The following is an 18,010-nucleotide window of genomic DNA, read 5'->3' as shown; positions in this document are numbered from 1 at the left end:
TATACTTCTCTCTCTCTCTCTCTCTTTCCTTTTTCTACTCTTCCAAGCAGACCTTTAAAGTCAAGGATTCCATCAATATCAATGACATGTCTTTTTTATTGATATTCAAAACAAGGATAAGATAAATCTCTCTATTCAAAACAAGGATAAGACAAATCTCTCAATTTCTCCGTTACATCATACTAGTATTAAATTATTTACAAAAGGACTTGGTATTGGTCCCCAAAACTTTAATTATTTCCAAGTATTAAATTATATAATGATTAGGATACGGATATTCATCAATTTAGTGTAGGGTGTAAACATCTCACCAAATTACTATTAGTATTATTATAACAGACAGTGCTAATCCATGAAGACGAAACTTGTATCACCTCATTATGAATATTATAAGTCAATTTGTAATATAAAAATCATTACAAATTCAAGTTTTTTATCTCACTATATCACCACATCTGTTACAATATTTGGAGAAATAATAACAAGTTTTCTTTCCGAGTAAAAACCGATTAAATATTTAGATTACAAAACTTAAATACAAACTAATTAAAGCATGCTAATTAAATTTATTATAACTATTTTACATTCAGATTCATATTAGATGCTTATATTAAAAAAAAACTGCAACAGACCATTGATATCACGACACGTGGCAGAAGATAAACAAAACATAACATATTTACATGCAAAAAAACCCAAGAGAGTTGATGTCCATCTGATCACCGATCAACGGTGCTTGCTTCTTGTATCCCCACTGTACATCCTACAATCAACACCAATCATCACATCAACAAACAGATAAATCTCATCCGTAGATCAAAGACTCTCAAGATCTAACGGCTAAAACAAAACAAAACTATGTACCAATCATGGAGGAGATTATGTACCAATCATAGACAGTGGGAGTATTGGGAAGTGGCTTGTCGAAAACATGTGCACCAATTGTCTTGGTAGCAGAGTTACTCCCGGGATTGAACACGCTCCTCCAAACGTTGTCAACTTTACGCGCCGATGACGGCGTTGTCGGTGTCACCGGTGTCGTCGGTGTCGTCGGAATCGACGTGCTCCTCGTTAATTGACTACTTCCTCCATCATCTACGTCCAAATTCAAATTAATACAATCTCAATAATAATATAATATCATGAATCTATTATATTAAATTTTTTCGTTAAAGCAGCTCAATTGATAGTTGTGTAAATCATCATATGTGCGGATTTTAAATTCATATCGTTAGTAGTACTACCTTTGATGTTGGTGGTGAGTTTTCTAAGCTTTTCAAGGCCACGTTCTGGTTGAGGGCCAGCAACAATATCATCCCAAAGTTTGTCTAACATTTTGATGGAAGAGGTTGATGATAATATGTGATATGAGTGAGGTTATTATATATAGGGAGAGTGATGCTTAAAATATCTAGGGTTAAAATTGGATCAAGTGTTATTTTGGTTACAAGTGTGATGTGTGAGTGGCAATATGGTAAAATAGAAAGGGTGGAAAATGGATAAGGATGAAAAGTGGGACCCGGTTTATAATATCTTGGTGAAATATGGGACAGAGGATGTAGTGGATTGTGGGTCACCTTGGAGTGAAAAAAGGGCACTTGGTTTATCTTTTGTTTTGTCCTATTGTTAGTGTATGAATGTGGGGTCCACCGGGATTGAAGATATGGATATACACTGATTGATTGTTGATATGTTTTCTTTTAGGAAGATGTAGGTATTAGATTGGTATGGTATTATTGTATAGGATTGACGTCGGCAGCATTTTGCTTGCTTATTTGAATATTTATTTATGACTATTGAATTGATATAGTATAGTTTAGGGCTGGACAAGAGAAGCTGAACCGAGGAAATCCGATCGGTCCGAAGTTAATTTTTCTGTTCGGATCGGGCTACATCGGATTATCGGGTCTAACGGGTGAATGGTTTGGATATTAATGGGCTACTTCGGTTCGGATCGGTTGGAAATATTAGGCCCATCGGTGACCGAATCCGACCGAACTCAGTTACTACTTTACTATTTATTAACATTATTAGGGTTTCTTGTTCATTTTTCTTCTTCTTCTAAACAGCGCCGCCCCCCTCACAGCTCTCATTTGTTCAACTTCATCTTAGAGGAATACAACCTCCACCATGTTTTCATCACCGCCATATTCATCTCTCCTTCTCAATCTCTTCTCCCAATATCATCCTTACATACATATTAGTTTTGAAACCCAAACCCTAGCCCCCAAATTCAGAAAATATCACAATAAATATTTGTTGTGAGAGATTGGATACTACGCTCTTTCAGAACACTTGAAGAACATCTTCCTACTATTTGTCTAAAAGGTATAATATCTTGTGATTTGTTAATCTCATAGATACTATTTTGTTACGGTTTGATTTGTTTCACTAACATTTATGTTATAATATGTTACAGCTATGTCTTTTATGCAGGTGTTTATACCTCATTTCTGTGTTGAATCAGAGCCTTCTTACTATAGAGGAGGTTAGTTTAGTGTTCCTGGTTGATTCTTTTTGTTCAAGATCGACATTGCCACTGTATTTTTGTTCATTTGTTTATCATTGTAGAATGGACTAATGGTTTCGTTGATGTTTATAGTTAACTCTGTTGTGAAGTTCACTGGAATGTCTTCTATTTTTGTTTAGATTTATAGATCTTTGTGTACTCAATTGAAAATATAGTTAACTTTATGGTTTCTTGTTGTGAAAATATTGTGAACAACAACATTTTTGTAGACTGAAGTGGGTTTGAACAAAAATGGGTTTTGAAAATTTTATTTTAAATGTTTATTCTGTGTTTTGATTCAGTTTCACTTTAAAATCATTATCATTGTTCTTGTTTCATATACTCTGATTTGATTTATTTCCTGTTTTGCTAATAAAATCATTGTTGTTAGATTCAATATTTTCAGCTCTGAGGCAGATAAGAGGGATATCACTGAATGAAGCAAGCTCTATATCTCATTAGATTCTCAGATTTGGTATGATATGTTGTTATTTTTGTTGAAAAACTTAGTGAATGAAGCAAATTCTAATACTCTCATTAGATTCTTCACTGGTTAGATAAGTACTCATTTATTTTTCCTCTAATTTTGTTTTTAATTTTGTGTAAGGTAAGAGTGAAAGCATAGCAGAGAGGTGAATGCTATTTTAAGGATGTTGGTGGTAATCTCTTGTTAAAAGAGAGGCCTTGATGATGGACATATAAGGAAGAGATTATGGAGTTCAAGCAAGACAAGAGATTATGGAGTTCAAGCAAGACAACTTATGTTTGCTGTGTTGATCAAAATTATGAGTAAGATATGTTATATTCCCACTTACAAGTTATGCCTTCAACTTCTAATTCTAGTCTTCAACTTCCAAGTATTTTTTTTGTCCCTTGTAATTTTCAATTGACTTTTTATATTGTGTCTTAAACTTTCAGGGCTTAGCAAACAAACTATAACATATGGTGAATGGTTGAGTCCCAGATACATATTTGGTTACTCTAAAAATTGGTAAGAAACCGATTTTGTGATATTGTTAGTTGCAACATGAAACTAAACAGTATATTACTTGGTCGTTTTTTGTGTTTTTTGATATATTTTGTTTAAAATTCTGTATTCTTCTTCTTATTAGTTTGTTGCCAAGTGTTATTTATAACCATATTACCAAGTGTTCATCTAAGTCCATATGTTCTTGATTATACCGGAAAAGTATCTGCAAAAAATTGACTTCTCTAACCATGATGGTAGAGACTCCAGTGGTGGTGGTGAACTTGAGTGTTTTAATATTGCTGCTACTAGACTTGGAAACACATTCATGAGGCCTTTTTACTTGGAATCACAATTTCCAGAATATTTTGATTTAAACTTTGGAGTTTTAGTGGCAGATATTTTAAATCAGGGCCTCAAAGATGATTTAAACAGTGAAGTTCTTATGGGAGATTTTTGTTTCAAAACTATCTTATTATATTTTGTATTTTTGATGATTTAGTATTTTGTATGGGAAAATGGAACACAAGAATGCTCTAAATTAAAATAACCATATTGGGTTGTAATTTAGCCATTTTAAAAAAAATGGAATCTGTCGTATGAAAAAATGGAACAAAATAGCTCCTTTTTGGAAATAATTTGTATTTTTATCCAAATATTCTATAGTTATTATTATAAAATATAGTTAATTTTTTTAATTTTAAAATTAAAATAAAAATCATATTTGATTGTAGTTGGGCTTGAAATTTGAGTGGTCCAATGATAAATTTGCTAATAATAAAAATTAAAAAAATAGAAAAAATGTATTGAAATTTCTGTCTGGGTTGGATTTTTTATAGGCCCAACTGAAACTGATATCCGAAATTAACCGATCCAGTTACCCGAACCCGGTTCAACCCGAACCCAAAAAAACCGATGATAAAAATGGTCGGAATTGGGCCAAGATATGTCATCCGAGGGTTGGGCCGGATTGGGGTTTTGGGCCCGAACCCAAACCGGTCCGAACCGATGTCCACCCCTAGTATAGTTTAATGGGTGGCAATCAACCAACAATAAAGAAATATTGATTTCATGAACAATGTTAAAAGAGATTTAATTTAAACTTTATTTGCATTTGCATTTATCTTGTACTTAGAAGTTAGAACTAGAAGTAAATTGATAAGTTTTGAGCAATTATATGATTTAGGAGGGAGAGCCGGATCCTGACAATACACATTAATGTGGCTAAATACAAAAGTAATTATAAATTAAATATATTAAAAATAAAAAATATTATTATTTAAGGCAATATTTTATTTATAATAAAAATAATTTATCAAATATGAGGGATTAGTGAATATAAAAATGAGAGAAATTTGAGAGGAGATAAGAGTGTTTCAAAAATCGAATTGATCTAATAAGTCAAATAGGAAATTTGAAACGTCATTAGTCTGATTTGATTATTGGACAGTGAGAGTTGAACCAACCAAAATTAGTAAAAGTGACAAACCGACAATTTAGGAAAATCGATGGATAAGTTATAAAATTAAAATTTAAGATTTTGTTCCTAAATTAATTGGACCAACTTTTCCTCGTTAAAATTAAATTTATTAAAGAGTGTACTTATTTTATTATTTAGTTTATGTTTCAATTAAACTTTGTTTAAAATTTATTTTGTTTTGTATTACGTATTATTTAATTTGTTGTGTGTGATGATTATGTTTAAAATTTGAATTTAAAGACTGAATTTGTAAAATTATAATATTTTGAAATTTCGAAATTTATTAGGTGTCTTGATTTTGTTTTAGAGATCGAACTATCTAATTTCACCGGTTTAATAATTATATAATTTTACTATTGAGATGGTTTATTCAATTGAATTTTACAATTTATTTAACTGAATTATTCAATTTAATATAATTTAGTGATGAGATTAACTAATAATCTAATAATTTGATCAAATAAACCATTAACTCCTCGTATCAATTTGAAGATAGGTCCATTCTTTAAACATTAAAAAAAGAAAAAATAATAATATTTTCCATATAAAAAGAAGACAACAATATAAGATACATAAGAGGAACATAAATATGTATATCTATTAGGGGTGGCAAAAGGGGCCCGGCCTGCGGGGAAAGCCCGTTTTACCCGCATTTTTTCGCGGGGTGGGGCAAGGTTTTAGTTCCGCTCTCTTTAATGTGCCCGCCCCGCCCCGCCCCGTTTTTTTGTGGGCTTTTGCGGGCATTTGTTTTTCATAGAATTTTACTATTTTTAGGCCTAAAAAACCGAATGCTCGCGGGCTTTCCCCGCCCCGCTCTCACTTTTTTGCGGGGCGGGGCAAGGTTTTAGACCCGCATTCTTAAAAAAGCCTGCCCCATCCCATTTTTTCGCGGGCTTTTGCGGGGCAGGCCTAAACGGGGCGGGCGTGCCCGTTTGCCACCCCTAATATCTACACACACTTACAATTCTTTCACACTTTTCTATTTCAAGTAATAATTAAAGCACTTCACAGTTGCTAGATTATATATATATATATATATATATATATATATATATATATATATATATATATATATATATATATATATATATATATAGGGTCATGCAAACATGTGTCCCAAGGGCATATGTTAAGGACACTATAATTAGAAAAAGTTAAATGTAATTAAATGTAATAAAGTCATATTTAAAATTTCGATACATTGAATGCACGCGTTCCAAGCAAATATTTCTATAAATATCTCTTTATCTTGTGCCCTTGGGGCACATGTTAGCTTTTCCCATATATATATATATATATATATATATATATATATATGGTATATCATATGAGAATGTCTTCCTTATATAAAAATGTGAGAATGAATCTGAACCATTAGATTTTAAAATAAATGGTAAAGATTATGTGTGAATCTTTTTTCCCCTTTCCTCTATTATTAATATACATATATTTTTATTGTGGTTATAGGCACAATAGGCTTATACGTAGGTCCACCCATGTTAGGAGGTTAGAACTAAAAGAATAATTGATTATTTGAATTTAGAGGTTAGAACTAAAAGTATAATTGATCTTGAAGGATAGAAAAACACTTAGAAAGGGGGGGTTTGAATAAGTGTAGTATCAAAACTTGTAAAATAAAAACAACTTGCACAATTATTTTTATCCTGGTTCGTTGTTAACTAAACTACTCCAGTCCACCCTTATCAGGTGATTTACCTCAACTGAGGATTTAATCCACTAATCACACGAGATTACAATGGTTTTCCACTTAGACACTGCTAAGTCTTCTAGAGTCTTCTGATCACAACCTGATCACTCTAGGAACAATCTGCTTAGATACCCTCTAAGACTTTTCTAGAGTATTCTGATCTAACTGATCACTCTAGTCCTTTACAACTTATTGTAAACAAATTCTAAGAGTATTACAATGCTTCTTAAAAGCGATAATCACAACTGTGATATTTCTCTTACAGTTTAAAGCTTACTCTCACTATATTATTACAACAGCAATAAGTGAGGTTGAAGATGAAGTTTGAGAGCTTTCAAAATGAACAGCGTTTCAGCAAAGTTTTTGTTAAGAGTTGTATGCAGTTTCGTTAACCTTTGCTTCTCTTCAGAACTTCATTTTATAGGCGCATGAGAAGATGACCGTTGAGAGCATTTAATGCTTTGCGTATTCCGTACAGCATTGCATTTAATGTTTCACACTTTTGTCAACTACCTCGAGCCTTGCTTTTGCTGTGACTACTGACGTTGCCGTTAATAGCTTCTAACGTTCCTTTTGTCAGTCAGCGTAGCCTGTCATCTTGTACTTGATTCTGATTGATCTTTTGTAGATACAACGTTTGAATATCATCAGAGTACAAACAGCTTGGTGCATAAGCATCTTCTGATCTTTTGACCTTGAAGTGCTTCTGAGCGTGATACCATTACTTCAGTGCTTCTGCTTCTGAACTCCAGTCCTTCTGATGCTTCCATAGACCATGTTCTGATTCTGCTTGACCATCTTCTGATGTCTTGCCAGACCATGTTCTGATGTTGCATGTTGAACCTTCAGAGTCAAAGCTTCTGAGCGCTGATTTGTGCATACTCTTTATATATTTCCTGAAAAGGAAATTGCATTGGATTAGAGTACCACATTATCTTAAGCAAAATTCATATCCATTGTTATCATCAAAACTAAGATAATTTGATCAGAACAATTCTTGTTCTAACAATCTCCCCCTTTTTGATGATGACAAAAACATATATAAATGATATGAATTTGCAATCAGAATAACAGACGGCAAAAGACAATTACACATTTATAGCAACAACATATAAACATAATGTGTGAATGTGTCTCCCCCTGAGATTAACAATCTCCCCCTGAGATAAATAATCTCCCCCTGAAATAAATACTGGAAGAAATTTTGCATAAAGAACTTCCCTGAGTATCTTCTATTTCAGTTGAGACGATCACACATGCTTAGATCTTCAGAATATTCACAGCTTCTGCTTCTTGCTTCCAGAGGACAGCTTCAGAGCTTGAATTTCTTCTTGAATCATTTCATGCTAGATTGTATCAGAACATTATTGAATGTACCAGAGCATCATCAGAGCATCTTCTACATTCTGAAATGTTACAGAACAAACTATAAGACAAAAGTCAGAGCATGAATGAATCAGAGCATAACACATATATATCAGAGCATAAAATATGTATCAGAACATACAGAATGCATCAGATCATATATATATAGTAAAGCTTAAACAAATATATCAGAGCATATAAGGACAAAGAAAAAGTTAGTGCATATTCCATCATTAGAATATCATAACATCCTTCCTTCTTGCTTCTGATTCTGAAGCTTCATAGCACTCAGCTTGCTTCAATTTCCATGAGCTTATTCCCTTTTACAGAATTGCGTTTCCCCATGGTTTTGCTTCTAGTGTTGAGCTTTGAAAGATGTCTTCAATCCTGCAAAATACTTAAACAACACAGAACTTACAAGTTCTTGTTAGAAATGTGGGGACTTTCACCCAGTAACTGATAAAATAAATCAGATCATTTATCACATTTTCTCCCTTTTTTTGTCATAACATCAAAAAGAATATAAAAGATTCAGATGTAGAAAACGACAAACAGAAGAACTTTTCATTGATCAAACAAACAGAATTACAAAAAGAGGTATGCAGATAAAAATATGCTGCAAGTAAAGAAAACTACAAGGACTCAAGGACTACAACCCTAGCTTAGACATAATCTTAGCTAACATATCATGAATCCCATTGTTGTTCTCAATTTGCCTAGCCATGAAAGCTTGAGATTCTGCATGCCTGTTCAGACAAGAAGCTCTACCGGAAGAGAATACATGAATACAAGGAGGAACTGAAAACAGTTCACAGGAAGAGAGCTAATGTCTCAAACGGGGCTTTCCCTTAACATAGAAGTCAAGTACATGATGCTTAACTTCATCCAATATCTCAAGAAAGACTTCTTCCTTTGGATAAATGTTGATAACAGCATCACAGAAGAGATCTGACTTGAGACTTCTTGGAATCTTGAGTCTCTTGTGAGATCTGTCTTGAAATCAATGTCGGCGATCCCCGAGATTTGTTTCTCAACCTGGAACCAATCAACCCTTCCAACCATTCTATTCAAATAGATCGACCACCCTTGAGCCTTCGTCTTCGCATCTGGTTTGAAACCATAAGCACCCAAGTCATCAGCGTCCACAGGAGATTTACACAAAACTTCCATTTCTGATGGAGGAATGGAGCAAGTTTTCAGTGGAGTAACCTCTTGTCTGTTGAATGCTTGTTGAGAGGAACTTGAAGACGGATTCATGGTGAATGCTAGGTTGAAGATGAATAAACTAGGGTTTATGCAAAATGCAGATAATGAGAGAGAGAGCAAATAAAGATGACAATGAATGCAAAGAGAGAGAGAGAAATAAAAAGAGGGAAATGAAACGTTTGAAGAATATAAAATGAAAAAGAAATAAACTGAAATGATGAATGGCATTTAATGTTACGTGACATGAGGAGAGAGACTTATGACAAATGAAGTGATTAGCACAGTTACCTAGGGCGGCATCACCTCAACTGCACACATGCTTGTCCAAAAATAGTGAACACGTGTTTACCATCTGGAAAGCCAGTTACAGCTGTTTTACTTTTAAAGAGACTCTGAATCAACTTAGACAATGAAACGTTAGTAATAACAGGATCATTACTTCTAATTGATTAAAATCAGAACTTCTTATAAAAGACTAATCCAATCATATTTCAGAATATAACCATACGTAAGATCTTCTCATCTTCTCATTCTGGACATAAATCCATACTAATATTTTTCAGAATGAATTTAAATCTATCTTCAGCCAGGGGTTTTGTAAAGATATCAGCCCAATGATGGTCTGTATCCACAAAGTTTAAAGATAGAACACCCTTCTGAACATAGTCCCTTATGAAATGATGTTTGATCTCAATATGTTTAGCTTTTGAATGTAATATAGGATTTTTAGATAAACATATAGCAGAAGTATTATCACAGAAGATATGAATGTTACTCTCATATATCTGATAATCTTCTAGCTGACTCTTCATCCAGAGCATTTGTGTGCTACAACCAGCAGCAGCAACATATTCTGCTTCTGTTGTTGAGAGAGCAATGGTAGCTTGCTTCTTGCTGTACCAGGAGATCAGATGACTTCCAAGAAATTGACAACTTCCAGATGTACTCTTTCTTTCAATTCTATCCCCAGCATAGTCAGCATCACAGAATCCTACTAAGTTGTATTCTTTAGATTTTCTGTAGACTAAACCAACATTAATAGTACCTTTCAGATACCTCAGAATTCTCTTAACAGCAGTTAAGTGAGATTCTCTAGGGTCTGATTGGAATCTAGCACACAAACAAACACTGAATAGTATGTCAGGTCTAGAAGCAGTCAAATATAACAGAGATCCAATCATACCTCTGTATAACTTCTGATCTACCTTCTTACTTACCTCATCCTTACCTAGAATGCACGTTGGATGCATGGGAGTTTTTGCTTCTTTGCAGTCAGAAAGATTAAACTTCTTCAGAAGTTCTTTCACATACTTGGTTTGATGAACATATGTTCCTTCTGATGTTTGATTGATTTGTATCCCAAGGAAGTACTTGAGTTCTCCCATCATGCTCATCTCAAACTCAGCCTGCATAGACTCAACAAACTCCTTTCCAAGTGTAGCATTAGATGTTCCAAAGATAATATCGTCTACATATATTTGACATATTAAAATATCCTTTTTAAAGGTTTTACAAAAGAGAGTAGTGTCCACTTTTCCTCTAGTGAAACCATTTTCCAGAAGGAAAGAACATAAACGTTCATACCAACCTTTAGGAGCTTGTTTCAATCCGTACAACGATTTCTTTAATTTAAAAACATGATTTGGAGACATGGAGTCTTCAAAACCAGGAGGTTGGTGGACATAGACTTCTTCATCTATATAACCATTTAAGAAGGCACTCTTAACATCCATCTGATAAAGAGTGATGTTATGTTGAGTGGCAAAAGAAATTAACAGACGAATAGATTCTAACCTGGCCACTGGTGCAAAGGTTTCTGTATAGTCAATCCCTTCTTGCTGACTGTAACCCTGAGCAACCAGTCTGGCTTTGTTTCTTACCACTTCTCCTTTCTCACTCAGCTTGTTTCTGAAGACCCATTGTATACCAATGATATTGAATCCTTTTGGTCTAGAAACAAGATCCCATACATCATTCCTTGTAAACTGATTAAGTTCTTCTTGCATAGCAATTATCCAGTCTGGATCTTCTAGAGCTTGATCAACAGAAGTTGGCTCGATCAAAGACACAAGACCTAATTGACATTCTGCATTGTTCTTAAGGAATGCTCTTGTTCTGATAGGATCATTCTTCTTTCCAAGAATGACATCTTCTGAATGAGCAGAAGTGAGTCTGGAAGATCTTCTGACAGTTGGTTCTTCAGAAATGCTTAGATTCTCCAAAGAAGCTGCAACTTGATCTTCAAATTCTTTACTTCTGAGAAGTTCTGCTTCTGATGCTTTGCTTCTTGGTTCTACTGCTTCTGATATATCAATATCAAAATCTGCAAAATTCTCAAACTGCTTTGGCTTTTCAAGACCAAGCTTATCATCAAACCTGATATTAATTGATTCTTCTACAACCAATGTTTCAGTATTGTATACTCTGTAGCCTTTTGAGCGTTCAGAATATCCAAGAAGGAAACACTTTTGTGCTTTAGAATCAAACTTACCAAGATGATCTTTAGTATTAAGAATAAAACATACACATCCAAAAGGATGGAAATATGAAATGTTGGGCTTTCTGTTCTTCCACAATTCATAAGGAGTCTTATTTAGAATAGGTCTGATAGAGATTCTATTCTGAATGTAACATGCAGTGTTTATTGCTTCTGCCCAGAAATGCTTAGCCATATTGGTTTCATTGATCATGGTTATGGCCATTTCTTGTAGAGTCCTATTCTTTCGCTCTACAACTCCATTTTGCTGTGGAGTTCTAGGACAAGAGAAATCATGGGCAATGCCAGTTTCTTTGAAGAACTCCTCAAAGAATTTGTTCTCAAATTCACCACCATGATCACTTCTAACCTTTATGATTTTGCACTCTTTCTCAGATTGGATCTTAGTGCAGAAATCAAAGAACACTGAATGAGACTCATCCTTGTGTTTTAAGAACTTTACCCATGTCCAGCGGCTATAATCATCAACGATGACTAATCCATATTTCTTCCCTCTGACAGATGCTGTTTTGACTGGGCCAAACAGATCAATGTGCAAGAGTTCTAACGGCCTTGAGGTAGACACAACATTCTTAGACTTGAATGCAGGTTTGGAGAACTTGCCCTTCTGACATGCTTCACAAAGAGCATCTGATTTATATTTCAGATTAGGGAGTCCTCTGACAAGATTTAGTTTGTTAATCTGAGAAATCTTTCTCAAACTAGCATGTCCTAATCTTTTATGCCAGACCCACTGCTCTTCAGAAACAGACATAAGACAAGTTATCTTCTGATTCTTGAGATCTTGAAGATCTGTCTTATAAATGTTGTTCTTCCTCTTGCCTGTAAATAGGATTGAGCCATCCTTCTGACTTACAGCCTTGCAAGACTTTTGGTTGAAGATTATATCATAACCATTGTCACTTAATTGACTTATGGACAATAAGTTATGTGTTAATCCTTCTACAAGAAGTACATTAGTTATGGAAGGAGAGTTACCAGACTTTATAGTTCCAGAGCCAATTATCTTGCCCTTCTGATCTCCTCCAAACTTGACTTCTCCACCAGATTTAAGCACCAGGTCTTGGAACATAGACCTTCTTCCTGTCATGTGTCGCAAGCATCCAGAGTCCAGGTACCATGACATGTTGTGCTTTGTCTTCTTTGCAGCCAAGGATATCTGCAATAGGAATAATCTTTTCCTTAGGTACCCACATTTTCTTGGGTCCTTTCTTGTTAGTTTTCCTCAAGTTCTGATTGAACTTGGGTTTGGCATTATAAGCAATAGGAGGAACAGCATGATAATTCTTATTCTGAGTTCCATGATATTTCTTAGGTTGTGTCACATGCTTCTTGGTGTGTGTTATGTGAAAGCTTTGAGCATGTGATGTGTGCCTAATATCATGTGAGTGGACATACTTGAACTGATCATACAATGGCTTGTATGTGATTTTCATATCATTTACAGGTTCAAGTTTGTATGGGGTTTCACCCTCAAAACCAATGCCAACTCTCTTGTTTCCAGAAACAGCATATATCATAGAAGCTAGCTGACTTCTGCCAATACTTCTAGATAGGAACTTCCTGAAGCTTAAATCATATTCTTTCAGAATATGGTTTAGACTAGGAGTGGACTTTTCTGAATCAGAAGAAGATCCAATGTTGTTGGATAATTTTAAAACTTTTTCTTTTAATTCAGAATTTTCCAACTCAAGCTTCTTAGTTTCAAATTCAAATTGCTTTTTCAGCTTTTTGTATTTGATACTAAGATGAGATTTTAGTTCAAGAAGCTCTGTTAAACTGGAAACTAACTCATCTCTAGTTAGTTCAGAAAATACCTCTTCAGAATCTGATTCTGACGTAGATTCTGATCCATCATTGACAATGGCCATCAGTGCAATGTTTGCCTGCTCATCTTCAGAGTCTGATTCATCTTCTGACTCATCCCATGTTGCCATAAGACCTTTCTTCTTATGAAACTTGTTCTTGGGATTTTCCTTCTGAAGTTTTGGGCACTCATTCTTGTAGTGTCCAGGCTCATTGCATTCGTAGCACATGACCTTCTTCTTGTCAAATCTTCTGCCTCCAGAAGATTCTCCTCTTTCAGGCTTCTTTGAGCTTCTGAAGCTCTTGAACTTCCTCTGCTTGCTTTTCCAGAGTTGGCTAACTCTTCTGGAAATCATGGACAGTTCATCTTCTTCTTCTTCTTCTGATTCTAATTCTTCAGAATCTACTTCTTCAGCCTGAAAAGCGTTAGTGCATTTTTTATAATTAGATTTTAATGCAACAGACTTACCTTTCTTCTGAGGTTCATTGGCGTCAAGCTCAATCTCATGACTCCTCAGGGCGCTGATCAGCTCTTCCAAAGAGACTTCATTCAGATTCTTTGCTATCTTGAATGCAGTCACCATTGGGCCCCATCTTCTGAGCAAGGTTATGATGATCTTCTTCACATGATCAGCCTTGGTGTAGCCTTTGTCCAGAACTCTTAATCCAGCAGTTAGAGTTTGAAATCTTGAAAACATCTTTTCAATGTCTTCATCATCCTCCATCTTGAAGGCTTCATACTTCTGGATTAGCACAAGAGCTTTGGTTTCCTTGACTTGAGCATTTCCCTCATGAGTCATTTTCAAAGACTCATATATGTCATGGGCAGTTTCCCTGTTAGATATCTTCTCATACTCAGCATGAGAGATAGCATTCAGCAAAACAGTCCTGCACTTGTGATGATTTTTGAATTCCTTCTTTTGCTCATCAGTCATTTCTTTTCTTGTGAGCCTCACACCACTGGCTTTAACTGGATGTGTGTAACCATCCAACAAAAGATCCCATAGATCAGCATCTAGACCAAGAAAGTAACTTTCAAGTTTATCTTTCCCGTCTTCAAAGTTTTCACCATCAAACACTGGTGGTCTAGTATAACCATTGTTACCATTTCCATTGTATTGCTCAGCAGAGCCAGATGTAGATGTAGATGTGTTTGTTGGAATTTCACCAGCCATCTTTTACTGAAGCGTTTTTCTCTTCCTGAATCTTTTCTAAACACGGTTAAGTGCTTGCACCTTAGAACCGGCGCTCTGATGCCAATTGAAGGATAGAAAAACACTTAGAAAGGGGGGGGGGGGGGTTTGAATAAGTGTAGTATCAAAACTTGTAAAATAAAAATAACTTGCACAATTATTTTTATCCTGGTTCGTTGTTAACTAAACTACTCCAGTCCACCCTTATTAGGTGATTTACCTCAACTGAGGATTTAATCCACTAATCACACGAGATTACAATGGTTTTCCACTTAGACACTGCTAAATCTTCTAGAGTCTTCTGATCACAACCTGATCACTCCAGGAACAATCTGCTTAGATACCCTCTAAGACTTTTCTAGAGTATTCTGATCTAACTGATCACTCTAGTCCTTTACAACTTAATGTAAACAAATTCTAAGAGTATTACAATGCTTCTTAAAAGCGATAATCACAACTGTGATATTTCTCTTATAGTTTAAAGCTTACTCTCACTATATTATTACAACAGCAATAAGTGAGGTTGAAGATGAAGTTTGAGAGCTTTCAAAATGAACAGCGTTTCAGCAAAGTTTTTGTTAAGAGTTGTATGCAGTTTCGTTAACCTCTGCTTCTCTTCGGAACTTCATTTTATAGGCGCATGAGAAGATGACCGTTGGGAGCATTTAATGCTTTGCGTATTCCGTACAGCATTGCATTTAATGTTTCACACTTTTGTCAACTACCTCGAGCCTTGCTTTTGTTGTGACTACTGACGTTGCCGTTAATAGCTTCTAACGTTCCTTTTGTCAGTCAGCGTAGCCTGCCATCTTGTACTTGATTCTGATTGATCTTTTGTAGATACAATGTTTGAATATCATCAGAGTACAAACAGCTTGGTGCATAAGCATCTTCTGATCTTCTGACCTTGAAGTGCTTCTGAGCGTGATACCATTACTTCAGTGCTTCTGCTTCTGCACTCCAGTCCTTCTGATGCTTCCATAGACCATGTTCTGATTCTGCTTGACCATCTTCTGATGTCTTGCCAGACCATGTTCTGATGTTGCATGTTGAACCTTCAGAGTCAAAGCTTCTGAGCGCTGATTTGTGCATACTCTTTATATATTTCCTGAAAAGGAAATTGCATTGGATTAGAGTACCACATTATCTTAAGAAAAATTCATATACATTGTTATCATCAAAACTAAGATAATTTGATCAGAACAATTCTTGTTCTAACAGATCTGTAACGGTTTGTAATTATTTTGTAATGGGCGGCAGTCCATCTTAGGAAAATGCCCCACCTCAGAAAAATGAATATTTGTCACCCGACGATACTCCTCCAAGAGAATCTCCACCAACAGATCAGCCCAAGATAACAAAGGGGCAGCAGAAAAAAAATCTACCCGCTGTTACACTAGAACACATTTTAACCAAAAACTGTAATATGTAATTGTAGTTGAAACGCCCGGAATAATTCGATTAATTATTTAATTAATTGTTTTGGAAATAGTGGATGAATTATGAAGTGAATGTGAAATATTGGACTTTAAATCATCTTATTGGAATTAATTATTTAATTACCGGTGGTGAAATGATGAAGTGATTATTGGGATTGTTCCGGTGGTTGACACTAGAAATGTGGGGGTGTAAGATAAGCCCAATTGAAATTGTGGAGTTAAGCCCAAAAGAAACAATAAGTGTGAAGGGTTTGATTAAATTAATAAAAAGTAGGTTAATTAGAAGTGGCAGAGAAGCGAAGGAATTGGAGAAAGTGGTGGTCGTGAGAAAGTGCAGAGAAAGAGGCACAAGGGTTTGGTGAAGACACAAAGGGTTGTTGTGAAGAGGAAAAGTTGCAGAGAAGAGGCAAAGGTTATAATCTACTACGAAGCTCGAATTCGATCGGAGAATTATAGAGCGGTCTCCAATCCAAGGTAAGGGTGGGGTTCTAACTCTATAATCGGGAATATGATGGATGATATATGGGGTTTTAGGTTGTTAAAATTTATACTGCGATTGGTATTGTTGTTGTCTGTGTTGGTGTTTTTATTGTCTGTGTTATTGTTGTTGTTGTGATGTTCTTTTTGGAAATCGATAAGAAACGGGTTCTATTAATTGAATGTCGTGGCAAAAGAAAAATTTGTTCGTGTCTATTTAGTGTAAACTGATGTTTCTGAAATAATGAGTGTTGTGTCAATGGATCGATAAAAGTATAAATCTTGAATTCTGAAAATTAGTGGGAGAAGAAGAAAAATGGTGGAAGAAGAAGAATTGGGGCGGGGGCACACCAGTAAGGGGTGGGCGCCCCATAGGCCAAGGAAGTGTGGCGGGGGCCACCAAGCTAAAGGGTGGGCGCCCCATATGCTTGGGGTGGGCTCCGTGTGTCATACCCCAAAATTTGCCTTCCATATTCCATTCACAATGATTCAAAGTTCAAGAGATTCATCCAGTCAATCTCCTGAGCAAGAGCCTCCTAAAGCTAGGGTTTGATACTCTCCTGAGAGAATTAACAAAACAAGGTCTCCAACGAAGTTCTCCATGGCCCATTATGATCCAAGATACCTCTATGTCAAAGTTCAAGATTCAATTCCAAAGCTTTGCTCACTCAATGGTCCAGATGATCCACAGTCAACTGGTTTGACCTAAAAGTCAACCATAGTCAAAGCACAATCTAAAACTCTCAATTTTGGGTCAACATCAAGTGAATTAAAGTATATCCATTATTTGATCAAAGATTGATCATGATTCCATTAATAGAAACTCAGAGATGAACAAGTATAAAAAGGTTCAAATTAGGGTTTCTTTAGGAGAAAGTCAACCCAACTTTGACTGGGCATAACTTTCACATGGAACATCAAAAATTCCCCACTCAAAGCCTATTTTGAAGGAAATTGGATTCTCTACAACTTTGTCTGTCACAAGTCAAGGCCATAAATGCTTCATTTGAGAGGTATGATGCAAAAGATTACAGGTCATTTTCAGGCATCCTTCAAAAGCAGTTTTTTGTCAAAGAGGATATGAGCAAGATAAAAGCTCCAAATGAAAAATATGTTACAAAGTGGCTTATAGAGGACATCTTGAGGTTTCCAAAAAGTCCTAGAACTCCCTCATAGCTTAAAAATTGAGTGAGATATGCTTGGTCAAAGTTGGGTGATTTTGGAGGGCCAAATGTGAAATACAAGGGAGTTTAAATTGAATTTCTCATAAATGGGCCTAGGTTTTATGATCTAAACTTGGTCCACAAGATATTTATGCTACCCAAAACCATATGCCACGAAATTAAATATATTATTTGATTTT

The 18,010-nt window shown here is 35.3% G+C and overlaps 1 protein-coding gene and 1 long non-coding RNA gene across 4 annotated transcripts; one reads left to right on the top strand and one right to left on the bottom strand.

The window, feature by feature from the left end:
* Positions 1-500: 500 nt before the first annotated feature.
* Positions 501-1,403, bottom strand: LOC131644948 (dormancy-associated protein 1). 2 transcript variants are annotated; one of them, XM_058915577.1, is made up of 3 exons: positions 1,245-1,403; positions 865-1,095; positions 501-763 (listed from the first exon to the last, which is right to left on the bottom strand). In XM_058915577.1, the coding sequence occupies exons 1-3, from the start codon at positions 1,333-1,335 to the stop codon at positions 720-722; spliced, it is 366 nt and encodes a 121-aa protein (XP_058771560.1). In that variant the 5' UTR covers positions 1,336-1,403; the 3' UTR covers positions 501-719. The 2 variants fall into 2 exon arrangements, with proteins under 2 accessions (XP_058771560.1, XP_058771561.1); XM_058915578.1 differs by having other exon boundaries at positions 888-1,095.
* Positions 1,404-1,630: 227 nt separating this feature from the next.
* LOC131644949 (uncharacterized) lies at positions 1,631-4,057 on the top strand. 2 transcript variants are annotated; one of them, XR_009296805.1, is made up of 5 exons: positions 1,631-2,328; positions 2,437-2,488; positions 2,901-2,984; positions 3,122-3,298; positions 3,428-4,057. It is a non-coding gene; the product is annotated as an uncharacterized LOC131644949 (long non-coding RNA). The 2 variants fall into 2 exon arrangements; XR_009296804.1 differs by having other exon boundaries at positions 2,420-2,488.
* The last annotated feature ends 13,953 nt before the right edge of the window (positions 4,058-18,010 follow it).

The sequence above is a fragment of the Vicia villosa genome, linkage group LG1, assembly GCF_029867415.1.
Source record: "Vicia villosa cultivar HV-30 ecotype Madison, WI linkage group LG1, Vvil1.0, whole genome shotgun sequence".
NCBI classification, from domain to species: Eukaryota; Viridiplantae; Streptophyta; class Magnoliopsida; order Fabales; family Fabaceae; genus Vicia; species Vicia villosa.
The sequence above is the reverse complement of the archived record's forward strand: the minus strand, read 5'-3'. Positions and strand labels throughout refer to the sequence as shown.